This window comes from Balaenoptera physalus, assembly GCF_965194825.1.
Source record: "Balaenoptera physalus genome assembly, chromosome: 5".
Lineage (NCBI taxonomy): Eukaryota > Metazoa > Chordata > Mammalia > Artiodactyla > Balaenopteridae > Balaenoptera > Balaenoptera physalus.
The window spans coordinates 45,972,420-46,000,187 of NC_138884.1; the positions used below are offsets into that span (position 1 = coordinate 45,972,420).

The window sequence follows — 27,768 nt, forward strand, 5'->3', positions numbered from 1 at the left end:
CACACATTCCGTATCTCCCAGAGGGGAGAGAAAGCAAACAGCTGGAAATTTAGGAGTGGTGCAGTCTGACCCCAATCAGCTCGTAGGGGCACTACTCAACCTGAGCCTGAGTGAATGGTATGGTCACCAAAGCCCTGAGCAGAGCAGATGCTACAGAAATGTATGTAAAACCAGTGTGCCAGGAAAAGTGGAACTATAAAACTAATTTGATCACTTTTTCTTTGTAATTTAGTTTGGTTAAAAGATTTGGAGCATTTATCTGTTAGGGGAAACAGTTAAGAGCTTCTGCGCATAGGCAGTCCTTCTTCACTGAATAATTGGAGATGCTACCTGCCTGTGACTTCTTCAGCATCTGATGAACACCCTGATAGATTTGTCAGGGGTGACATTTGGGAATGCTGCCACCGCAGCAGTTGAACGACAAAGAGGGGTGCATACGTATATATGTATGTGTGCATTTGTAGATGTCCATTCCAAATGAAGTCTCCACCATGGCTGAGCAGTCAACAGATGGCCTTGCAGTCGTTCTTAGGTGAACACAAATCTGGTTCAGGAGACAAGCGGTTATCAGAAAAGTGTTAACCGATCACCATCCCTCCCTTTATCTTTCAGGCAGGTGTTAAATAGAGTACATCTGCTTGCCAGGAATCCTACTGCATCTTTCCATCCTCCAGCATACATGGGAATTCTCTGAATCCAAAGGAATATATAGGCTTGTTGGACTCTCAACAGTCAGATGCAGAGCAGTTGTTTCCAACTTTCTCCTGCTGCCACACTATTAGAATGAACCACCATCTCCATCAGCCGTGCATCCCACACACATAAAGCTTCTCAGACGGGGCCTAAGGTACATCCATCCCATCCAGCCCAAAAGGTCATACGCAGAGTGGAGGAGAGGAGCAGGTGAAGTATGAGAAAGCACGTCCCAGGGATCTGCTATGTCTCCCAGCCAACGCCCAGCCCCACCTACCAGTTTCCCTCGCACCCCTTTCCTTGTTCGCTTTTCTTCAGGAAAACAAACTGCTCTCTTCCCATAATCTCCTGTTATCTTCATACTGCAAGACTAAACTCTATTTTGGGTTCAAGTCTTCTTACCTCCATCCACTTGTAACAGCTGCTCAGATGTCAGTGGCAAATCGTTTGTTTATACTCATACTTGTAAAATCTTTGGGATTGGTCAGGGCTCCACTGCCACCTATTCCTGTTTCTCATCTTTTGGAATTTTTTTTGTAAAACGCTGCCAGTTATGCCATTGTCATGTCAAGGTAATCATGCAGCCATAACACAAATCCTAACTATAAGGGCAATACCTCAAAAAAATTACTAGAGGCCAGCCTGCTGTTCAGATGGGGTCTTGGGCTGACACCACAGTCGAGGGTCAGGTCCAGAAGGTCAAGTCGCCGCTTCAGTGAGTCATAGGACTGACTCAGACCACCAAACTCCCAGGGAGCTGATATATCACCCCACTCGTGAGGCTCCAATGCTCATTCATGTTATTAAGGTTCTCCTTTTTCAGTTATAAAACTATTTTTATTTTTTAATGTCTTTTTTTTTTTTTTTGGCTGCATTGGGTCTTCGTTGCTGTGCGTGGGCTTTCTCTAGTTGAGTCCAGTGGGGGTTACTCTTTGTTGCAGTGCGCGGGCTTCTCATTGTGGTGGCTTCTCTTGTTGTGGAGCACAGGCTCTAGGCGCGCGGGCTTCAGTAGTTGTGGCACGTGGGTTCAGTAGTTGTAGCTCGCGGGCTCTAGAGCGCAGGCTCAGTAATTGTGGCACACAGGCTTAGTTGCTCCGCAGCATGTGGGATCTCCGCGGACCACGGCTCAAACCTGTGTCCCCTGCATTGGCAGGCAGATTCTTAACCCCTTCGCCACCAGGGAAGTCCCTATTTTTATTTTTAAAAGAGGGGTTTTATTTGGTGAGCAGGGAATCCCAGCAAAGGAAATTAAGAGGGTCTTGCAAACTATGTCACTTAGGCTGCAAAATGCCTGATGAGCTGCACTTAGTCCTTGAAACAGCACCTGTCTTCACAGTAGTCACACTTTTTATCTTCTGCTTTTCCAACTCACTTAGGTAAAATTGCTTAAACAACGAAAATTATTAGTATCTAATTCTCCTCAAGATTCTATGGGGACCATTATCTTTTGTTTACCACACTGTTCTTCAGACAGATTACAATAAAATCATTTGATGAAAATACTGTCTGAAAATATGTCGATTCAGGAGGCTGACAGAAGTTAAAGCTTTCTTTCTGAACTTAAGTACCTCAGAGAAATAGGTAACTTTTTAAAAATGGATGAATAAGTTTCTAAATATAAAATGGAGACAATTCAATCTTAAAACTCAAACAGAATATTGAAAACATTAATAGAAAAAAGTTCAATGCATCCTACAGAATGAAAATGCTCAATCTTTTCCTATAGATACTTAAAACTAGTGATCCCACTTTTCATTAATATTTGCTAAAATCTATGTAGCAGCCTCTAGATTTAGTTATTTGTTCAGGACCAAAGTGAAGCCAAAGCCACAAAAAATAAAGATTAAACTAAACTGTGAGTAGCCGTTTCAAAAAAAGACTACATACACATAAATAGGATTACACACTTTAATCTGATTGACACGGAGGAAGTAAGGAGGACATGAAAGAAATTTAGTTGCAGCTCTGCTTTACACATTACCAAAGGCTCCTTCTCCAAAAAGTAAACCTGAGGTTTCAAAAACCATATTTTATCAGAATACTTCAGGAAAGCATAGTATGTGTAATCCAGGAAATACATTATTTGCAGAATAGGAAAATCATCACAGGCAATAAAAGATTACAACAAAAGAAAGCACCAGGGTTTTGAGCAGGTCTAAGGTGAGTATATCTGCAGAAACAATGTAAATGTTCTTGAGTGGCTGCTATGGAAACATGCTAAGGAGGACTGGTCCACATCTTATCGTTTTTTAAAACATGTTTCTTTGGAAAAACGGCAATAGTGGCTGAGAGTGAAGCCATCCTTTAGACGCCCAGCTTATTGGCCTGGGTGAGAACCACTTGAACTGGCATGAAAGCAGAGGTCTCACTGAAGTTGCTGGTGCTGACTGTGTGGGTATGGATGGTCAATCCTTCTGAGTAGTTTCGAGTCTCAATGCTCCTTGCGATGTTGTGTAAACCATTGATGATTGTTGGTGAAAGCTGAAGTAAAGGTGGAATTGAGAGAGAGAATTAAATTAAGGAAGAATTTTCCATGAGACCCTCTATAAACATTAAACCCTGATATTTAAGAGGAGCTTGAAATAAACATTATTTCAAAAATGTATAAACTGGTGAGCATTTCTAGAAAGATTCTCGGAACAACCAACACTTAAGTTATAAAATAGAACCATGACAAAATGATTACGTAAGGAATTACTTACGAATTATACATGTATGATAAGCCAGGTATTTTCTTACAGAAAAGCCAGATTTCCTTCCCCAAGTTGAAATGTTAATGTCTCTCTCCACTTAAGAGCTTTCTTATTATTTTATTTTAGATAACTTAAATATTTTAAATAACTAAATTATTTTAGATAACTGTCTCACACTTTTTAAAAGTTTTCCTATGTACATGAAGGTGTTTCACGATTCTTAATCATGACATCTCGAAGTAGGGGCCCAATTTACTCTAAAACCTTGCGGACAATAAAAACCTTGCACTTCTGGTCCACTGCCATTAGGAGGGCAACAGTCCTCATCATGTACTCAATTTGCCAGCTCTTAACTGCTTTTCATAATCCTGTCATCTCTGAAAATCATAAGACCTCTAGTTTTTTTCCCCCCCATGTCATTACTTGGCATACATGTCCATACTTTCCAGAGAAGACTTTATTTTGGATCAGTCCATGGGCCACACCACTTCCACTGTTATATCAACTTTCTCTGGTTTGGTTCTCAGGAGACAAATGGTTATTTTTAGCTGATGGCATTGATATGGGGAATGGGGAAGAGAAATGCTAAAATGCAAAAATGTGAAAAAGTCCCAATTCTTTTTTTCTCTACTAGTGCTTTCATTAATAAAACACAACAATTCTAGAAAGGAATGGAGAGGTTGGGAGGGACAAGAGAACAGAACACACAGGGCATTTACTCCTTACTGCCGATCATCTTCATAGTTATACACATTGATCTGCTCAATTTGTGGCTACCTTTGGCTTTGCCTTTGTGTAATAGCTATTCTAAAAGAAAAGGATCAGAGTCTTAGACTACGAGAGAGATTACAGATTTGGTCTCTGGAAAACAGAGTATCTGCCCACTCTCTGATTTCTTAATTCAAGGGACATATAAAAATGAATAGAAGGCCAGTTACTGTAGCAGCAGTACAGGCCAGTTTGTAAATCTGCTCTTTGTCATAAAAAAGGTTAAAAATTCTCTCTCCCTCTTAATCTCTCTCTCTCTCTCTCTCTCTCACACACACACACACACACACACACACACACACACACACACACACACTGCCCTATCCCCTTTTCCCCGGTGACTGAAATGTAAGATTTAGACAGAGAAAAGCCCATTCTATGAACTGTCACGATCATTTTGCCCCCAAGCATACTATATATTACATGCAAGTGCTGATGAGACACTTATTTTACTAGCAACCAGGAATAAATGATTATCATAAATCCTTCTTTTCCCCACAAACTTACTGTCTGTTCCCTAAGTTTATCATACAGAAACTCCAAACGTTTGCTGGCATCATCTAGCTTCCTCTTGGTTTGCTGCAGGAGAGAAAAAACAGGTATGTTATGTATGAACAATAACTTTTATCCCAAGAACTTGCCTTACGTCATTTCACTAAACCTTACAGTCATGATGTTGGACAGCTTCATTTTATAAAGAAATGGAGATAGCTAAGACCGAGGAACTTGAACAGATTATTAGAACAGAGATCAGTATCTATTAAGGCAGGGAGGGCAAGAAAGTGAGAGCCTTCCTCCTAGGGTGCAAAGTGGAGCACTGGCTGATTTCACGGGGACTGCGGCTCACGTGAGGTGAGTGAGTGCCCATCTACACTGTGTGCACAGGCAACACGAAGGGCCACCTGGAGGCAGCAAGAGGTCGGTGTACTACAGAAAGGAAGGTCTAACAGTTACTGTAAATTAAATAAAATGAACATTATGGGCGCTAGAAGGCAAACATACAGGTGAACTGTGGAATCTCAAAGTACTACTTATACGCTCAGTCACATTTGGTACATTTAATCCTGTCTTGTTCTGGGCCTTTAAAACACCAAAAAAAGGAGAAAATTATCTTTTGGTGGCTTAAGATTATTAAGAGGGAAGTGTTAAAATGAGTTCTTAAATTAAGGACTCCTCCTACCCTCATCCTAGTACTGTGAGTATAGTGAGAGAAAACTATCCTAAAAGTAAAGGTTTAAAATTATACTGTGATTAACTTCATATCTACATTATGCAACAGCCTTAAAAGTGACACTGCTTTTCAATATTTACTGAGTGACTACTACGCGCCATGCTGGGACAGTGTTGTGTCTCATGGATCTCATATTCTATTGGGTGGGGAAAGGATACTAAATAAACAATATATTGTATGTCAGATGGTGATGAGTGCCATGAAGAAAAGTTAACAGGGTAAGGGGGTCAGCAGTGTTGGCAGTATGACGTGGTAAGAAAGTCCTGACGGCTAATGGGACATCTGAGCAGACACCAGGAACAAGTGAGCAAGAGCTATGCAGCTCTGTGGGGAAGAGTTCCAGGCAGAAGGAGCCACAGGTACAAAGTCTCTGATGCTGACACGTGCTTGGTATGTCTGAGGAGGGAATGTCAGTGTGTCAGAAGAGGAGTGCGGAAGAGGTGACGCCATCGAGGATAACCTTACAAACTAAGCTGTGCTGCACAATTACGTTGTGCTGTTTGGACATAACTGAAGTGGAAATAAGAATAAAGCCATACTATAAAAATGATGTCAAGTATTGATTAAGATGGACTTTTGTGGAGGGTTCAAAGTTAATCCCACGTAGCTACCAGCAGGAGTCCTGGGCGGTATTTGAACTTCCTCCCCAACTAGTGACAGGAACAGTTTGTCTTTCTCTTCTGCCCAGGGGTGCTGGGTCACCAGAAGGAAGGTGATAGGGTGACCTGGAGGAGGGGAAGCTCAACACAAATTTCCTAAGCTAGGCCATGTACGAGGTGTCCTCCCAACCTCTATTTACATTAACTCATGCCTGAAGGAAGACTGGAGCTTTCCCACATTTTTATTAGGATTCCTCCAATTTGTATGATGAGGACCTGTCTGCCTAGGAGACACTGTACACTTACCTGTTTAACAGCTTCACCTGTTCTCTGTTCCTAGCTTCGTCTTTCCATCGCTCCCAGAATGCCAGGCGCTAAGGTTTATGTTACCTTTCCCCTGCCTCTGCTTTCCTGACACTTTCAGTGCAGAGAATTGCTTTCCAAAAGACTGGCAGAAGGCTGCACATATTAATACTCAATGTTTGATGAAACAACAAATTCCAGAAGCTGTTTTTCAAGCAGACAACTGGCCAGTGACTAAATAAACATATTCAATGTTTGTTGGCAGAAAGTGAAATTTCATCTAAAACAAAACTGGCTTTGTGGAATTTTTGTTGTTGCCAATACAGTCATCCTCTAATAAACTGAGTAAAATCAGTTACTTTGACTATGAATATGACTCCAATATCTAAAGCACTGAACTATTTTTAAGGTCTTAGCAAAGTTAAAGATTGTCTATCTACTTTTAAAAGCTTTGATGTAAGCTCAGAAAGAAACCCCAAATCTGAGTTTCACCGTTCTGTTGTATTTTTGTGCTAGGCATAAGGTTTGCCGATGAGACTCAGTGCCGCATAGTGGTGGAAAGCATGAATTCTGGAGCCAGACTAGGTTCGAATGCTGGCTCTGCCTTAATTATTACGTAACTGCTTTTTGCCTTAATTTCCTCCTCTGTAAATAAATATGACAAACCTACCTACCATGAGGTTGTTTTAAGGATTAAAGTTATATGTAAAAAGCAGTTGAATGTGTTTTTATATGTACAGCAAACTATATATAAGTGCTAGCTTTACTACTTTTGCATAAACTTTCAAAATACATCTTGTAAGACTTTAAGCAATCATTATAGAAGCGCTCCATAAGGGATTCTTTTAATTAAGCAAAATAAAAAATACATACAGGATCTGTGGCTGAAGAGAGGCAGCGCTGAATAAGATCCTCAAATGTGGTCTTTAGAATGAGGTGTTCATCTGGAATCGGTTTCTTGGTAATTTTTTCTGTTGGCAAAGACTGCACATGCTGGAATAAATAATACCATAAAATGACTAGAAATGACCAGAAGTTACCTATACACAAAGCCCTGAATCTGTGATAAAGAGAAACCAAGGACCTTGTAGGTAGGCTCTTCAAAATCAAATGAAAAATTAACATGTGAAATCACTTGGGATAAGCAAACATAAAAATCAGATATTCAGTAGAAGATACAGGTACTCTTTCTACAGCTTCTATTTTCAAAAATAGGATGGATATAAAGTATCTGATTAATTATGGAACATACATTGATCACGATTTCATATAACTGATGGGAAGGAGACCTGTGCCAGTAGGAAATGAAAAGAACAAGGCATTTACAAAGTTGGCTGGTTGGAGTGGCTGCTTGCTTTGCTTGTTGGCTCATTTTTGTTTATCCTGACGTTCTTCTATTCTTTGGTTTACTCTTGGAGGGTGTTAGCTGGGCTATTATCAAACTGCAAGATTACACCAACGGTGAGGATAGAAGAGACCATGATCTTACTGAATGTACAGATGGGAAAACAAAGAAGGAATGTGTAAGTGTTTAAAGTTTTGACTGATTAGTTCATTCATAGAAAACATTAGGCAATTCTGTATTAGGCATTGGCTAGGTATTGGTGAGCCAATACGGAAATGATCTCATCCCACAGGGAGTTTACAGGCTGATGGAAGAGAAAGTTTTAAAATGTCATAAATGTATGTAAAATAGCAACTGTGATTAAGTTAACATCACTGGAACCAACAGACAATATAATTGGGATTTAACTGAGGGGAAGGCTCTTGAAGGAAGTTATATCAGAAGGGTAAGTAGGAGTTAACCAGTTAAATGGGGGAGGAAATGCATTCCAGACAGAAGAACGTGTACACAGTCAGGATCATGATACAAGGGACTGAAAGGGGGTCACTGTAGCTGGAGCAGAGAGAGCGAGCAAGGAGGAGTGTGAGCTGAGCGATTCCAGACAATGTGAAATACTTTGGTCTTTATCCTGGGAACAATGGGAAGCTGTAACGTTTTAAGCAATGAGGAGATAAGACCAGATAAGAGATGAGTCAAAGTCGATGCTGGCAGACCAACTAGAGGCTCCTGCACTGCTTAAGACTGGAGACGAAGGTAGCATGGACTAGACTGGAAATGTAGAGAAGGGATTTGAGAGAGATTTTAAAGTAATATCAACAAGACTCGGGGATAGCTCTGAAAAACAGGTTAAAGGAAAAAGAATATAAAGATGATGCCCAGGTTTTTGGCTGGATTAAATAGGAAGGGTTATGGTGCCATTCGCTGAAACAGGACACACCAAAAGACGACTAGGTTTGGGAGGAAGACGATGAGTTAGATTCTGGATATGTTAAGTGTGAGGTGCCTCAGAGACATCCAGGTGGAGAGGAAGCTGGACACTAGGGCCTGGCTGAACACACGCCTCCGTGCAGCTCTCCCTTTCAGCGGTAACTGGGGTTCTGGCCCAGATGAGCGCAGCTTGAGCACCCAGCTCTAAACAAAAGTGGACGGCTTCACAAACACCACAGACGTGTAATTATACAAAATTAACAGTGCGTCTTTGTAATTTTATATATTCTCGTGGAAAGAAGAAGGTCCTCCCATCTCCATCAGAACACTTGTTTTCATAATGCAACTGTTAATGTTTAGAAGTTCCTTAGGCAGAAATCTCTTAACAGCAAAACATAGTCTTGTGGTAGAGATATAATCTTTACAAATTTGACTTCAGAGAGTCAAAGACAGTAACAGACAGAAGAGCTAGTTTTATACTTGGGCAGGAATTGATTTCATCTTATGTTGAGCTGTGACTTTACTTTTCATGAATAGATCAAAATGTTTCTCTTTGTATGTCTAAGTCAGTTATATGGAAATATGATAGATTTTTCATCATCTAGAGCCCTGCCAACTAGCTGTTTGTATGTGAAAAGCAAGCACAAATCTATATCTCCATCTAAAGATATGGCTATATTATTAGCTCTTACACATACACAAGAAAATATATAACTCATTACATTTTTATTTTCTATTTTAAAGGAAAAAACCTTTGGAAACAGCTTCTGCTTAGCAACCTTGGATGCAAATATGGATTCAACTGCTCTTAAATTGTGGCTACTGATTAGATCAGATGAAACACTGTAATTGCCAAGTTACTGTTAACGTATACTAGTAAATACATAAGCTCCTTCTAGAAAGTTTGTATATGGCCTCGTCATTGAAAAATAATATACATACATGAACAATCTTAAAAAAAAAGGTATTATTTTTAAGTTGTCTAAATTGAAATCAAATTGAGGTAATAATAAAGGTATAACCATAAAAGTTAAAACGTTAAGAAAACATACCGAAATAGAGCCATCTCCCACTTCCACAGATTTACTGTTACCTGCATGGTATTTCCAATAGGAGCCCCAGGGGCACCTTCAATATTGGGCTTTGAAAAAGACGGAGGCATGCCTGGTTGACTGAGGGGTTGCTGTATGCCGTGGAAGGGCTGGCCACCTGGAAGGTGTGGCTGCGGGAAGGAAGCTTGGCTTGATATTGGTGCTGGAGCTGAAGGCTGTTGCTGCAGCATCTGTGACTGGGGGTCACCCAAGGGGTTCATGATTGGTGATGTGATGGGAACAGGAGGCGTAAAGTTCTCAGGCATCTTTTAAAAGAAATAAAAGGCACCAAGAGTAAGGAGAAAACGGTATGATGACAACATCTCCTCAGCTTTAAATAAGGGAGTTAGCCATTTGTAGCAACGTGGATGGACCTAGAGATTATCACACTAAGTGAAGTAAGTCAGAAAGAGAAAGACAAATACCATATGGTATCCCTTATATGTGGAATCTAAAATATGACACAGATGAACCTATCTATGAAACAGAAATAGAATCAGGGACATAGAGAACAGACTGGTGGTTGCCAAGGGGGTTGGGGGAGAGTTGGAATGGGAGGGTGGGGTTAGCAGATGTAAGCCTTTATGTATAGAATGGATAAACAACAAGGTCCTACTGTACAGCACAGAGAATTATATTCTGTATCCTATGATAAACCATAATGGAAAAGAACATATTTAAAAAAGAATGTATACACACATACATGTATAACTGAATCACTTTGCTGTTCAGCAGTAATTAACACAACACTGTAAATCAACTACACTTCAATAAAAAAATTTAAAAAAATAAGTAAGGGAGTTAGACTATTCCATGGTTAAAAAAAATTTTTTAATAACAGTAGAATACTTTTTAAAATGAAATTTTATGCAGAATTCTAGAGAAAAACATAAAAGTAAAGGTAATCTAGCTAAGAGGGCTGGGAGCTCAAACCTGGACCTTTGTTTCCCCTTTACCTTCCACACTTATCCCATAACGGGCCAAAACCATGGTGTTTTTGAAAGAGGATGTCAAAGTCTGGAGAATTATATCTAGCCATACTGGGATCAGATATGCCAAATATGTGTTTGTGTGTGTCACGTGATCAGATGTAATACCTTTTTCCCAGATCATTAAGTGATACCTACTTAGTGATCAATCACACTCAAAGCAGTAGATTAAATTTCTGATTATCATTGACCTAATTTTGGGGGGGCTTTCGTCATTTAGTATCTCCCAATTTTACATTCTGGCCTCTCATTACTATACTTTTGGGGACAGAAATCACTAGGAGTAAAAAAAAATAAAAAGGCTTGGGGTAAAAGAAGGAAAGAAGAATCTTAAGTTATGCTCTAACAGCTCTCAACAGTTATTAACATCTAAATGATGCTCAGCTACAAGGCTATGTCTTTTCATATTGTATGTGATAGACAAAAATAGTCCAAAATATAATTACAAATTCATGATTACTGTTAGAACCCAAAACCAAAGTAACTCCTAAAAAAAAACCATTTGAGAAGCATGAAATTTTGTTTCCTACTCTTTGAAAAAGATCTGCTGGGAATTTACATCTTGCTTTTTAAAAAGGGTTTAATTCATACCACCATACTATTTTGTACTTTCCTTCCTTCCCTTCATGGATTAGAAGATGTAAGTTGAAATACACATATTAAGTATATTAGTCAGTCAGCTTTGCCTTTAAAGGAACAGTGAAGTGTGGTGTGCTTCAGGTGGCTACATGATTGACAGGACACCTGTAGGCAACTGAATAGACATCTTTTTCTAGTACCTTCTTCTTCTTGGGTACTCTGTTCAAAGCTGGAGGATCATTCCAACCATTCTGAGAACCTATAACAGATAATAGAGGGCATTTTCCTTTAGAATCCTGAAAAGAAGAAAACTAAATTGTATCCATCATATAATATCTTCAAATTTTACTTTCACCCTGAGATAACTGTCACAGAAGTTTTACCAGCTGAGCTGCTGGGATCACTATGTAGCCCTGGACTCTCAAACTCATTACCTCTAATAATCACAGGGCCTTGGCTTAGAAAGCAGCATATCTTGACATTATTTCCTTTTAAAGTGAAAGAGTTGTACTAAATTTAAGGATAGTGAAGTTTTTATGTCTATATTGGTATATAACCTTCAAACAATTCTCTCCTAAGAAAGAAAAAATAAATCCCCTGAGTCTGCTAAAAAAAAAAAAGGCTTCTGATATATTCAACACACAAAAAAAGAATAAAAGTGGCAATCTTCTATTTCCCCAGAGAGCAATTCAGCATACCCAAATCATCCACATGGTAGAAACACTGTTAAAAAAACAGAGCCCAACTACGCAACACCAGTATGTTTTTATCACCTTTGCGTTAAGAACAACCTATAAAGTAGAAAAAGGCATTCAAATATCTGTGGTAAGATTTTTTTTTTAATACACCCCTCCCCCCCCAAAAAAAAATTTCCACGCTGGCAGCAAATATAAAATTAAACTACTGTCACCTTTAGGAAATTTCCTCCCCCCTCAAATCTCCCAAAACCTGTCATCTCAAAGTGAGAAATGAATATGAGTAGCAGAACTCATTAAGGTACTTAATGCCTGTATCTTTAAAAAAAATTTTTTAAAACATCTTTATTGAATGCCTGTATCTTTAAAGAAAAATGGAATAAAACATGCCAGAGATAAGATAATTACTAAATCAAAATATAATCATTTTACATCTTATTAAGTTTTGTGTATGTGTATATGTAAAAGCAAAAAATTCTTCTTCTTTCAATAAACATTCTTTCAATATTTTACTTTTGCTTGTTTTATTGATATCTACGATATTAAATCACAACAAAATTGCTTAGCAAACCAAAGAACATAATGTCATAGAAATTTTGTAAAAACAAGATCTTCTCCTAACCAGCATGCACTCATTTGCCTTGATTTTAAAAGTAGAATTAATTTTCTACAAGGTGACTAGGAGACAGAACGCCAAATGAGCCTCAAAACATTCAAGAGCTAATCACAAAATATTAAACCACATGCTGCTATTTGCTTAACAAATTCTTAAAGTTCTCATTATACACAGACTAATCATTCAAACCTCTCCCATCACCTTCTAATCTTTCTTATATCTAAGACAATCTTGGTATAGCCTTGTCTTTCAGTCTATATAAAATAGACAACTTTTATGATTCAAGATCATTTGTGTCACTATGTTAATTCAGTCAGTTCTAAGATTTGATTCCATTAAGAACTGATCAGATTTAGGGTATTATCGGCTTTAAAGTTCACATGCATAATTGTGAATATCCATTCATTAATTATAGTCAGTGATTCAAAGATTTCCAAAGATATATTTTGTAACTAATTCACCTTCCAACATAGATGCCTGGTCTTGCATAGACTGATTTTCTGTAGACAAAATGTAAAAGTCACTTAAACAGTATTATCATCAAAGATATTCTAAACTCTACTCATTTTTTTTTTGAATTTTTGAATTTTATTTATTTTTTTATACAGCAGGTTCTTATTAACTATCCATTTTATACATATTAGTGTATACATGTCAATCCCAATCTCCCAGTTCATCACACCACCACCTCCCCCCCACCACTTTCCCCCCTTGGTGTCCATACGTTTGTTCTCTACATCTGTGTCTCTATTTCTGCCCTGCAAACTGTAAACTCTACTCATTTTATAATTGTTTCTCCTCCCTCCATCAACCTCAAGAAAGAACAAACTAATTTTATAAGGGAATAAAACTTACTTTTTAATCAAGTCACGTGAAATGGCTTCTATCTAATTAAGAAAGTAATCAGTTTGTGGGCAAAGCTAATTCATTCATGAGAGCACTTCCTAACATATTATAACTGTGTCCATTTTAGTATTTTTTAAAGCTGTGAATCCAAATCAGTTGAAGATCTTGCAAAAATGCAGATTCTAATTCACTAGGTATAGCGTAGGGCCTGAGATTCTATTGCTTCAGCCAGCTCCCAGGTAATGCCAATGCTGCTGGTCTAAATCCTCTTTAAGTAGTAGGATTTTAAAGAGAAATGGGAGGATTTCTGCATTGTCGTGCAGACTTTAACACTACATTGTTAAAGATAATAAGCATGTTAGACGATCTTAACAAGGAGGTGCTACTTTACTGCTGGATTTGGGAGGCCCCAAGGATCTGCATTCTGGAGGAACTGTAATTTCTGGGGTCACAACATGAATATGAGCATAAATGGGAACAGGCCCAGTAAATATGTAACCATCTCATATGGTCTTCTCTATAAGAATATACAGATTTGCAGACTGTTTAGCACAAATCTTCCAGAAATCACTACTTCTCTTAAAAGAACTGAAGTTTCTGGCAGTGGACAAGAGGAAAGAAGGCTGAGAACTAATACAGCAATTCCAAAATTGTCGGATGTTCAGGATTGGTCCAGGCCCAGTCTCCAATCAAAAGCATGCAGTGTAGATACATCATATGTACCTACAACTTACGGGAATTCAACTTACGGGATACATCATATGCACATACAACTTACGGGAATCCCGTAAGTATGTGGGAGTTATGATAGTTGAACTTGGGGAGAGAGGAATCGAGAGTATATAGCATTAACTAGTGAGTTCAATTCAGTTTGAGCTCTACTCAAGAAGCACATGCCCCAGAGAAACTGTGAGGTGGGAGAACTAATGCCACAGTTTGGAATTTCTCTGTATGGCGCTAAGGATAGATGTTTCTCATGCAATATGGCTTCTGACCACAGGCAACTTCTTCGTGAGGGCTTAACTGAAGAAAGCGGTGATCACGGATAACTGACTCTTAAGTGATTTCTTATTTTTGTCTTAAATGATGACTTTACAATTTAACTTCCCATGCAAGATATGACCTCACAGCACTACAGTTAATAAATCCCTGGGAGTCACTGTGTGTGTGTTATGACAGAGGACAGACCTGACTTGAAACTAGTGATGTACTCTCTAGCGCCAGACTTCAGCTTCTGGGCTGAGGGGGTCAATATACAGTCCATCCCCAGGTTCTACATCTGCAGATTCAACCAACTGAAGATCAAAAACATTCAGGAAGGAAAAAACTCCAAAGAGTTCCCAAAAGCAAAACTTGAATTTGCTGCAAGCATTTACACTGTATTGGGTATTACTAGCAATCTAGACATAAAAGTATATGTGCATAGGTTATATGCAAATACGACACCACATTATATAAAGGACTTGAGCATCCTTGGATTTTGGTATTGGGGCGGGGTAGGGGGGAGTCGACGGTGTGAAAAACCTAAAAGTACTGGAGGTACCTTGGCCTTGATCGTTTTTTTCAGGGAGCAGTCTCAACAACATGCCTCCTCTCTAGCCCTGTGAAACGTGGGAGCAGAAGGTGAGACCAGTTTTTCCTCTAACCTCTCGTGGCAGTGATCTTAGCCTTGGATATTAAAGCCTGAGTGGGTATCCTGATTTCACCAACTATCAGCAGCACAAAAAAGTATGTGGAACAATTTCATATGACCCTTTGGTAGAATGACACCAAAGTTATAATGAAATCAAATTAAATCGAAAGTTACGAGTAAAACTGAATGAAATAAGAAACAAAAAGATTTTCAACAGGAACATATAGCCAGTTGGCTATCCCTCATAACTTGAGGGTGGGCTGCCTGTTGAATTGAAAATAACGACTGTACAATAATCAAAGTTCCCACCAAAACATATGCCTAACTGGCCCCTCCTAACCTCAAACCATGCAATATATTTAGCAATATGTTTTATTTCAGCCCAGAAAATCCTTGTTCAAATCTCTGATCAATTTAACAGTTTTATCTTAGCTATGATTCTAACCCCTCAATACTTTTGCTTTTATATCTTTAAATTGTTTAAATATGACTTTTTCAAAACACAATTAGGGCTTCCCTGGTGGCACAGTGGTTGAGAATCTGCCTGCCAATGCAGGGGACACGGGTTCGAGCCCTGGTCTGGGAAGGTCCCACATGCCGCGGAGCAACTAGGCCTGTGAGCCACAATTGCTGAGCCTGCATGTCTGGAGCCTGTGCTCCGCAACAAGAGAGGCCGCGATGGTGAGAGGCCCTCGCACCCCGATGAAGAGTGGCCCCCACTTGCCGCAACTAGAGAAAGCCCTCGCACAGAAACGAAGACCCAACACAGCCATAAAACAAAACGAAACAAAACAATTAAATTAACCTCTACTTTATGGAGACACACTTTAATAGCAACACTAGGTAAAGCAAACTGAATGAAGAACGTGAATATCTACAGGAGACAGTATTATGGGGGTTCATTATGGATGTGCAAAATGATACTCTTGGTCAATATGTTTAAAAAAAGATAGCACAGTCTAATCTTGGACATAATTCTCTCATAAAACTAGTAAGGTAAGATAATCTTTTTTACCTTTTCAAAAAACCTTAAAAATGGGCATAAATCTCTTTCTTACTCTCTTTTTAAACATGACAATGACTTTAAAGAACATTGGAAAATGGTTCATGGTGTAATATTAAGGAAAGTAGTAAGATGTAAATTATGAGTGTATGTGGGAGTTATGATCTCAATTCTTTAAAAATGCATGCATACAATAAGATACTACTATCTTCACACCCATTAGAATGGCAAGAATTAAAAACAAAAACAAAAAAACAGGAAACAAGTGTTGGTGTGGATGTGGAGAAATTGGACCCTTACGCATTGCTGGTGAAAATGTAAAATAGGGCCACCACCTCAAAAAATTAAACACTGAATTACTATTTGATCCAGTAATTCCATTTCTGGGTATATACCCAAAAGAACTGAAACCAGGGACTTGAACAGATATTTGTATACTCACATTCATAGCAGCATTATTCACGGCAGCCAAAATGCCCATGTGTAAGTTAATGGATAAACAAAATGTGGTATATACATAGAGTGGAATATCACTCAGCTTTAAAAACGAAATTCTGATTACATGCTATAATATGGATGAATCTTAAAGACAGTGCAACAGCCAGTTACAAGAAGAAAAAACTGCATGACTACTTATATGAGGTACCTAGAATACATACATAGAGACAAAGTAGAACGGTGGTTACCAGGGACTGGGGAAAACAGGGGGTTTTTAATGGCTACATAATTTCAGTATGGGATGACAAAAAAGTTCTGTAGTTAGTGGTGATGACTGTACAATAATGTAAATGCACTTGATGTCACTTAAAAATGATTAAAATGGTAAATTTTATGTTATGTATATTCTACATTAAAAGAACTTTAATATATGCATACATACATATATGTGTGCATATATGTGTACGAAGGGAATAAATACACCTAAATTATTAGTGGTTATATATGGGTGGCAGAATTACAGATAATTTTAATTTTATTCTCTATACTATTTGAGGCCTTTCAAAATCCTACAGTAAAAAATTAATAAAAATCAAGGGAAAATTAACTTAAAAACTGAATATGGCATGTCACTGGATTCTGGAGACCCTTATCCACCTTAGTGTAGGGATTAGTCCTCCACATGGTCTTTAGGGAAGGAAGAGAGAAGCGCTTGGTCTCACATACAGAAGTGGAGTTGCTACCATCCTTACTTGAATCTCACTTCTCAATGGGAACCTTCTCAAGGTGTTCTTGCATAATGGTAGGATGTAGGCACTGGCTAAGATACTCTCAGCGGATTCACAGAAAAATATTAGTGCCAATGGTACGGAGACTTTTGGCTAAAAGATCATTTGAGACGGAGAGGACAGAACATCCTTGTTAATCATACACCTCCCCCTTCCCCGTTAGCCTCGCACGTCACATTTTTTAAAAGGCACCACAAAGTTAAAAATTTAAATTTAGAGAGAATGAATCCTTAAGGTCATTTTCCAATGACACGAGATAAAACAGATGTATCCAAAGAAAAATAAAGAAGGCTATCATGCTCCTTTCCTTTGTTTAAAGGGTTAAAAACCAAGTACTTATAATTTGACTACGGAATGTTTATGAAAATTTAAAAAAAATTTTTTTTCAGCACACTGTTTCACGAAAATATTCAATATTATGCCCCTTCAAGACTCTTCTATGTGAAGGAGCACAAGACTATATATATATACATATATATATATACCCAAATTAAATTTTCCATTTTTTAATACTGTTTACTCAAAAACAGCTTCATGAGAGCTTCACATTTTATCAGAAAATTTTGATAAGTAAACTTCTTGGGCCTTCACATTTGAAAGTGCTCTCCCTTAGTAACAAGTATACATTAAACCAGGGACAAAAAAAAAGGTGGGGGGGGGGTACAAGCAGTATCTTACTTATCCTGCACAGTAAAGCTAGGAAAACTTCCTGCTTTTTGTGCTGCCACCACTGAAACATGTCGCACTATACTAACTTAGGCTGTTAGCACTTTATACCTTGAACTCGGAGACAGCCTGTTTTCCTTGCCTCTGATTCTGCCATGCTGCCCACAATCTGTTTTGCAGAACCACCTCCAGGTTAAACTCCCTAAAGTACCACTTTGACCATGCCTCTCAGGAGTTCAAACTCCTCCACTAGAAATTTTCTTCTTACTGTATGAAGTATAAATTTCTTGCCCTGACATTTAATGTCTTCCAAAAGTTGGCCCAAATACAAATTTTATGTTCCAACTTACAACAAAGCTATGTGATGTTCACTAGAAATAGAAATGTACTGTACTTTTCTGCCTTCCTACCTGTGCCTAGAATAATTCTGATTATAGACTGAGCAGGTTCTCATTAAGAATTTACTGAATGAATGTTTTGATGATTGCAACATGAGTTTCTCTGAGCAGTGCGCACATAATTTTGTGGTTCACTAATAGTTACAGGGCTTGAAAATCCTAGTGTCTATCAAGAAGAATCCACCGGACAAGTGGAATTTCCAAGTCCCGTAGAAAACCATGATATAATAATCTAAGACATATTAGAACAAAGATAAAACTTTTAGTCACAGTTATCTGTATAACCTAAGCAAACTTTTTAGGAAATCAAAAAATAAAATAAGGTAAAGCTCTAACTGTTAATTAAAATACAGGGACTACTAACATGCAAGAGGTAACAAAGCAGCTAGCTTAGTGCATGCTGAGTATTGCAAAATGTATGACTTCATCTTCCTATTAGTTATTGTGCTTCTCAGCCAGGTTAGAACATTGTTACTTTGTACATAAGCAAAGACTTTATTATAAGGCCAAATGCCCTTTAGCTTAAGGAGGAAAAAAATACCCATGCAAATATTTAACTTAGATGATGAAGTAACAAATGCTTAAAATAGTGATGCTAAATGTTTCTGTAATTCCAACACTGATAGCTATTTCTACTGCTTTCATCAGGACTAGACTATCTGGTAAAGAAGAATGAACATGGGCTCTGAAGACTGAGAGACCTGGGTATCTCAGTTGTATCTCAACTTGGAGTCTATCACCATGCAATCATGAAAACATTATACACAACCCTAGGAAACTCAAGCTTCCTCATGGCAATTTTTAAAAAAATAATTATTCCTATTTCTCATGGTTATGAGAAATAAGAAAATATACGGCAGTGCTGGTACATGTCCAATGTATGTTCAATAAATGATAATTCACTTTCCTACTTCCCTGCACCACTTTCCTATGTGGGGATTTACTTGAATCCATCTTTCACTCAAGCTATTACCCAACTATTCAGAATATATACTGTTTTCGCTCATCCAGGTTTTAAAAGGTAATTTTTTGAACTCTACAATTGAATGAACACTCCTCTCTAAATATCAACCTATTGAAATATCTGTATTGAAAATTATACAAATTGTATTTGTGCAGTAAAGGCTGATACATATTGTGTGTATGATTTTTGGTACTTTGGACTTTAATATTATATATCAAAGAAGAGAGAAGGAGATATGTGTATAATTCTGGATCCATAAGACTTCCAAGAAAAAAAATACTTCCTCAATAAATCCTATTATATGACCAGTGTTTTCAGTTATTAAAGCTACTGCTTAGCAGTTAAAAAGAGAAAAACATATACTGGACTTCCAGGAACAACTTCAGTAGTAGAAAGCAAGACTCACTTCTGTTTTGCCCCTCTAGTTTAAAACCATCAATTATAATCTGAAAAGGAAACTATTTTCAAATACCCTTAGTAACAAGTATACATTAAACCAGGGACAAAAGGAAAAGGCCCAGAGCTCTAATTCTGGGCGAGGTGTCATCACGGCTAACTTTGCAGTCACCGTCCCCAAATGCTTTCAATCTCTTCCTAAGCTTATGCGTACATACTATTACTATTATGAGGAAACTGAGGCTTAAAGTTAAGTACTTATTCAAGGTCACATAACTAGAAAGGAGTGAAGCTGTGATACAAACACAGGAAGTCTGATTCCAAAGTCTGAATTCTTTGCTATGTTAGTGGTTCTTGCCCCGATTCATTGATCTCTTTTTGTAATACGTACTTCTGAGGCCCCTTTTACAATCCTAACATGAAAATCAGATAATATTACCTACTCATAAAAAATTAATATAATGCTTTAATTGTAACATGAAAGATAAAAAGAATCTATAAAATGTGTATTTACTATAAAAATAATTTTAAATTATGCTTTTAATTAGAAAATTTCAGGCAGAACTACACTGTCAACAACAAAAATGCCTAGAAATTTCCAAAATGTTTGTGAGGGTAGAATTGTCCTAATGGAGAGAATCCCTGCACTACTGTATACTTTCTGCTGTCTTAGAGATTCTGTCAGAGTTGCATTCTTTCACTTTTTTCCTTTCAATACACGTCAAGATCCTTGCTTACCTTTACAAACAAACATAATTACAAAATTTGTACAGCCTCATTAAACCCTGTATTATTTAATCTCTATGAATGAATTTAAGGCACAAATAATTTTAAAAACTGAAAATCTAGGAAGAACACAGAGCATCGTTTTACTCTGGCAAAGAAATTAGTGTCAATTAAATCTAGTTCCAACCACCACTTATCTGGCCAACTAATTTCTTACCGCTTATTTTAAATTCAATGGCAGATTATATACTCTTACCCTTTTAAAGCTCTAAAGCTTTTCTCATTTAGCAACTAAAGTTCACTATGGGAAAATCACACTTTTAGAAATAGTTTTAGAATTTGTTATACAATTAAATCAATACCTCACCTTGCCCAGTTTATAGTTAGAAGTAATTCCCCTCCATGCACCCACGTGATCACGAAAAAATAAAAGAGGGAGCCAAACCAAGTCCCTTTCAAGCGCAGACCTGTTCTTTGGGATGCAGGCAGCTCGCCGGCAGCAGGCAGTGTACCTGTTGCTCCAGGAGGCAGCGCATACGCTGAAGATGACGGTGGAGCTCCTGGTCCGCCGTGCTGGAAGGACGCTCCAGAGCGAGGGGGAGGAGGGAACGAGGCAGTGGGGCTGGACGTAGGTGGAGAGGCCTGGTGCTGTGCTGTGTACAGCTGAGACTGCCCAGAATAGGACGAAGCGGAAGATATGTACGGGGTGTTAGGGTAAGCGTTTGAAGCAGGGGGCGCAACAGGCTGCTGAGGTCGATACGCTGCTGACCCCCCTGTTCCGAAGGAATACTGCTGGACTGGCTGAGAAGCTACACCAGGGAGAAGGAGCAGAGATTTTAATTAGTTACACATTTATTCAGACAGCAACAGAAAACCAAAGTTATCTCATTCTATGGAAATTATTTTCTAGTTCAAGTCAATTTAAAACTGCAAAAGAAGAGGAGAGTGATAAGAAAATAAATTAATTGTGCTAAAAACTGCTTCTTGCATCCTAAAAGCACTAAAATGCAATAAGCAGATAGATAGATGGGGGGAGGAGAACTTAAGGGAGGTGGGTAGAGAATATATAACTATATATTTAGGTGAGCAGAATTCTGCTCAAAGAGGAATAATGAAGGATATACCTGTGTATCAGAGGGAGAGGCTGCAGGTGGATGGCTGGGAAGGGCGGTAGGAGTTTTGTTACTCCAGGTAGTGACAGTGGGGGCAATTCTAACCTGAATTGAACAAAGAAATACCAATCACAGAACATAAAACATGAAAATGTTAAAAGAAGAAACAAAAAACCCAACAGGCATTAATAGCCAGATGCAAAGCAAAAAATAAGAGCAGCAAGATAGCATACGTTAGCCAGGCAACTGCTTTCAGGTAATCCCTTTCAAGGGATTCCAAAAGAAAAAAGCACCTTTCACAACAGAACAGGGGAAGGAAGGCAGTGGAAAAATCAATATGAAAACTAAATCAAAGCAGAAAGAACAATGCCGTTCAAGTGTCAAGAGTAAGTGGGAAAAGGTAAGTTCTGTAACTAGGGAAGGAAAGAAGACATTCCAGGGGAAAAAAAAAAAAAAGATAATTGAGTGAAAAAGTGATTTTTGAAGCACTAATTGTATTCATGCTACTATTAGATCTGTAAACATATTGCTATAAGCTCCCTTTTCCGGATTTCATTAGAGCCACAAAAATTATGTTAGTTCCGTATGAGGCTTAGAATCATACAATCAGAGCATATTAAAGATCATCCAATCTGATCCCCACCCTTTACCACTGAGAAAACCAAGGCCCAGAGAACTGAAGGGGCTGGCTGAAGTCCATACAACCTGTTGTTGATGGAGCTACGACTGATTCTAGGTCTCCTGATTCCCAGGCCAGTGTCTGCCACGCTACGCCATGTTGCTTACCCTGGAGTCCAGAGGTTTTCAAAAACATTTTTTTAAGCCATCAGAATATCTTTTGTCAAGTAAATCTTTGTAGAAGAAACTCTATCATATAAACAATTAATAGCAAAGATGTGCTGGTCATAGTAGGAGGAGAACTCCTACTCAGTTGGCTTCTCTTTCAGAAATCCCTTTACTCCTGCCTATAAACATGCCTTTAAAACCACAATCCACTGTCCTCATTCAACATATCATAAGCTTTAACCAAGAAAATCACTGCATAATTTATGACTGAATTTGTTTTCCTTTTCTTAAAGTATGAGACTGCTAAGTCACGGTATAATAAAAGTCCTTCATGGTTTTTACATTTTCCCAGAAAGATAGATTAAACCCAAGGACATAAGGAGTAAATATTCTCTTCTCCCAATGCAGAGAACACCTTACTTCAGTGCCCTGACACAGTGAGGTCAAACTCAAGGTGCTTAGCTTAGGAGTTCCAATCCTGTTAACCATTAACTAGCCATGCTGACAAATTCAAGCTCTATGTCTTAAAACTCTGGTTAGTCGCTAGACTTCTCCACCTCTCAGTTTCCCAGCCATCACCTGATTTGCCCTATCTATGCCATAGACTTTCTAAGTCTAGCAACAAGAGTGGAGAATTTAGTTTTGTTTATCAATATACCCTCAACAGGGAGAATAAAGACAGGCCCTTAAATTCATATTTGTCAAATGAACGAAAAAACAAAACAGAGAGTAGTACAGTCATAATTATATTCAAATGTAATCTATCCTGATTAAATAGCAATCAAAAGCATGACAGACAAAAGAGCATGAATTTTTTTTTCATGGTTTTATGCTTAGTTTTGCTACAAAATGTAAAAATGACCCCATCAATTCTATCAGCAATTTGTTCTATTTTAAAATGGGCAGAGGGACTTCCCTGGTGGCGCAGTGGTTGGGAATCTGCCTGCCAGTGCAGGGGACACGGGTTCAAGCCCTGGTCCGGAAGGATCCCGCGTGCCGCGGAGCGGCTGTGCCTGTGCGCCACGGCTGCTGAGCCCCCGTGCCTGGAGCCCCTGCTCCGCGCTGGGAGAGGCCACCACAGTGAGAAGCCCAGGCACCGCAGCGAGGAATGGCCCCGGCTCGCCGCAACTGGAGAGAGCCTGCACGCAGCGGCAAAGACCCAACGCAGCCAAAAATCAATCAATAAATAAATAAATAAAAAAGAGAGACTGCCATCGAGGTGGTTTCATCTCAAAAATAAAATGAGCAGAGTACCTACTAACTTTGTTATCAATCAAGACCATTTATTACTTACGAAAATATACTTTTTATTTAAGAACATGAAGGTTATCTGCTGGTCTGGAAATATAAGTTTCTACATGAAATAGTAAAAGACAATAAGAGGTCACATTTTAGGCCACTAACCATTTGGTAATTTTAATTTAATAAATAAATTAGTTTATTAATAAAAATTATTTAATCATCTTTACATTCCCCATGACCTACAACTTCATATACCTTTGGTCACTCACTTTTCTCTAATATAAAGTTGTCCAAAAAAATGTTTGTATTCTGGATACTCTTTATTGTGCTGATACAGAAGACATAGTAAAACCACACTAATGATTCAGAAAATAATACTTAAAAAGAGACTATTTTCTAAAAACACTTTAAAAAATTGACCAAATTACCCACAAAATTGTTCCCACTACTTTACTTAGTTTGTTAGATGAATCAAATTAAATTTCAAGAACAGATGTACATGTGTAATTTAAGCTTGAGTGACGGAGAAATAAGAAGAAATCTCCCCAGAGAGCTTAAGTTAATTTTACCTAGTTTGTAAATTATTTGACTAGATTAAAGGGATAATTTTTAAAAACATCATAAATGCTACTTTCAAGAAAAGAAAAACTATAACCATTAAAATAATACATTGTCTAGTTTTATCACTGGTCTCTTACTCAAGACACTAAAACCACCAATTTGAAATACATAAATGTTCCTACTTTAATCTGGACCATATCACTCACATGGGGATAATATTGTTGAGCTGGAACTCTTGGCATCTGTGTGTGGCCAGCAACTGGTCCAGGCCTGCCCTTGGGCAGCTGCTGCCTCTCATAAGGAACTTTAGGTGACTCCTGTTGCCCTGGTGCTGGATCTCCTTGTGCTCTACAAAGTCTGTCACGAAGCTGAACAATATTTGGCTATAAGAAGCAATGGAAGAAAGCAAAGCCAATTGTTAAGAGTTCACCCAACTATATATGACAGCATGTTGATCTTCTTAAAGTAAGCTTGATCATTCATATGATTTTTGTTCATATGCTGTGTATTACGCAATAAACCCCGGCACATTAGGGTCTGACATCATGGTTTCTAATACTCAAGAACTGACACCAAAGGTCCATTATATACAGTGTAACTTGTAAGTTCACTGAGGCAGGGATTTGAATTATGCCTGCCACATGGTAGTATGCAAGATCAATGTCACTTATCATCACTGCTCTTTTGTTGTTTCTCTTGCAGTTGAGTAATGCTCACAAATCACAAAAGCAGCTGAAAAAATACAACTTTGTTTCTCTGCAGGGAAAAAAGGCTCCAAAAGAGAATCAGCTGCTAAAGATGGTGATGGAAGAAAATGGTGATCTATGAAAGACATGAAAATTAATAAAAAAAGAGATACTTGAAATAAACTAAAAGAGTAAGATGTCAAACTCAGGGTAGCTCACACAGATCTATAATTATATAGATCAATAGTAAGTATGAGTTTACCATATACATGTTCCAGTTATTAACAAACAACAAAAAAGCAATGTGTTAAAATGTTTCAGCAAGAATTCATTTAATATCTATAAAAATGATACATTTCTATAAATTCATTAAAGGTTTAAACACATCATTTACATTTTGTAGGTATACTTAGGTAAACCTGCCTTTTATGGAGGGGAACTTTATACTATAATGATATTACAAAGTCTCAGGAAATAGTCCCCAGAAAATACTAAGGGTATACTGAGATATATAGGAGGAAGTAACATCAAAATTACAAGTTTTGCATAAAGAATGTTCTTTAAAAGTCCAAAGAAAAGCATGAAGAATAACCTATAGAAAATGTATGTGATTATAAACAGTATTAAAAATAAAGAGTTTAATTCTCAGGCTAGAAGGTCTAAAGGTCTTAGAGTAAGTCAGTCTTAAGATAAAGGGTCTTATACCTCAATATAATAAGAAGACCTTATTAAGTACAAAATCCTATAAAACTATTATACCAAAGTCATTATAAAGATAAAGACTTTGTTTCTATTCTACTTCATATTCTCATGAACAATTTAGAAAGATGTGAGCTGGATCCTACATGTAAGTGTACACAAAACCAACTAGAGAGTCATACCTCCACAGTCCTGGAACACAGATATAAGTATTTTTACTCAATCAAATTTACTGACAATTCCCTAGAACAGACAAAATACTGAAAACAATTAACTAAAAAATTTCGTCAAAAAGAGAATAAAGTTTAGAACAAAAAGTATAGAAATAAGAAAAGGCTCCAAATCAAGCTCTAGCAGATACACAATGCAGATAGAAATATCCTGCTTGTGGAAAATCTTCCTCACTCCCCACCCCAGCTTCCACCCATGCTGCATTATCGGGTTTAGATTTCCCTCCTCTGTGCTCCCACTACCTCTATCATTGTCCTTATCACTTTGGAATCCCATGTATACTTCTGTTGTCATTTTGAGTTTGGAAACTCCCTCAGGGAAAGGATCTTGGCAATCCTATTCATCACTACATATTCAGTCACTTATTGAATTGAAACAAATATCATGAAAAAGCCCAAGTTTTATTGCACACCAAATAAGGACACTAAATTAGGAATGTGATATAGTTCTCTCTGCCTTGAATACTTTAAAAATATACTCACCCACAGACAGCATCGGACTGAAACGGCATATAAAATGAACGACTTTGTTAACTCCTGGGGTGTCATTTGTGAGAATTTTAAAATCACGACCCCAATTTGTTTGATTAAGTATTAACATTTATATCTTTTTTTTTAAATAACTAATACCTTCTTTTTTTAAATGAATGAATGAATTTATTTATTTATTTATTTATTTATTTATTTATGGCTGTGTTGGGTCTTCGTTTCTGTGCGAAGGCTTTCTCTAGTTGGGGCAAGTGGGGGCCACTCTTCATCGCGGTGCGCAGGCCTCTCACTATCGCGGCCTCTCTTGTTGCGGAGCACAGGCTCAGCAATTGTGGCTCACGGGCCTAGTTGCTCCGCGGCATGTGGGATCTTCCCAGACCAGGGCTCGAACCCGTGTCCCCTGCATTGGCAGGCAGATTCTCAACCACTGCACCACCAGGGAAGCCCAACATTTATATCTTTGAAGATACCTACAAAGAGTCTTGTGCACAGAATCAGCATTTGGCTTAGGAAACAAAAAGCTGGCCCTTTTCCTACTTATTCTCCTCAAATACTAAGCCCTTCAGTACAAAGGGACAAGCATTCTATCTCTCTGACACAGCCTGGGTACACCTGAAATTACACTTGAAGACGTGTCAATAACATTCACCTATTAGGTGATAGAAATTCAACTGCTCCAAATCATTCCACCTACTAGTACATTTATGTTTCATACTGAGTGCTATCTACTGAACTCACCTATTAAAAATAATAATAGCAATAGCAAGTTTGAAAACTTTCACATGGACCTATTCAGGTGCTTAATTGGCATTTAAGGCCTTCTAAGTATCTGTACTAGCCTCCTTCAGGTCAGCCTGTGTTGCTGGGAAACTGCTTTTCTCACTACTCTCTGGACAAAACTCTGGGTCTAGTTTCCATTATTCAGTGGGGTGTTTTTAGATCCCACCCATTGTTAAACACACACACACACACACACACACACGCATGCACGCACGCACGCGCCCAAGGTCTCACCTGCGGACTTTCTCCCTTTTCTCTGATTCCCAGGGGTACTTACTGTCTAGACCCTCATTTCCACATTTGGTCACATCCAGTCCTGGGAGACCTGACTGCTTTGTGTCTCTTTTTTATACTTCATGCTCACAGTGCTAGACCCATAACAATAAATTTTGAAGAACGCTGATAAGTTGGAAGTACTTGGCCTTTATTCATCTAGTCTCAATTTTTTGTAAGGTCCTTACGAAAACCGCACTGTCTGTGAGACTTTGGACATTGGCTGGCAACTGCTCCGAATCTTCCCCAAAGAAATGCTGAAGAGAATCCCTCAGAGCACCTTGAGCGAACTCTACCCTCGAGAGTCTGCAAAGCATTAGCTGCTACTTCATCGCTGGCTCGATGCTCTTGTGAAATACTGGTTCTGTTTTCTTTATTCCTTTTGCACTCGCCCATCCCCACCTTTGTGTTGGAGTTTACTGTGTTGCCCTGTAATTAAAAACAAAGAATAGGTAACATATTGTGCCAGTGTTGCAATGTTTTAAACTGCTAACAGACTTTAAAATATCCCCTGTTCAGAAAA

General features: G+C 38.2%; 1 protein-coding gene and 1 long non-coding RNA gene across 2 annotated transcripts; one reads left to right on the top strand and one right to left on the bottom strand.

Moving 5' to 3' along the window:
* Positions 1-2,997: 2,997 nt before the first annotated feature.
* LOC309661494 (protein transport protein Sec31A-like) lies at positions 2,998-21,214 on the bottom strand (the record flags this gene model as incomplete). The annotated part of the gene is made up of 7 exons (XM_082463181.1): positions 20,900-21,214; positions 12,991-13,029; positions 11,419-11,477; positions 9,653-9,916; positions 7,161-7,280; positions 4,662-4,733; positions 2,998-3,174 (listed from the first exon to the last, which is right to left on the bottom strand). The coding sequence occupies exons 2-7, from the start codon at positions 13,016-13,018 to the stop codon at positions 2,998-3,000; spliced, it is 720 nt and encodes a 239-aa protein (XP_082319307.1). The 5' UTR covers positions 13,019-13,029; positions 20,900-21,214.
* On the top strand, positions 7,556-9,361 carry LOC309661730. The gene is made up of 2 exons (XR_014264223.1): positions 7,556-7,810; positions 9,304-9,361. It is a non-coding gene; the product is annotated as an uncharacterized lncRNA (long non-coding RNA).
* Positions 21,215-27,768: the final 6,554 nt, after the last annotated feature.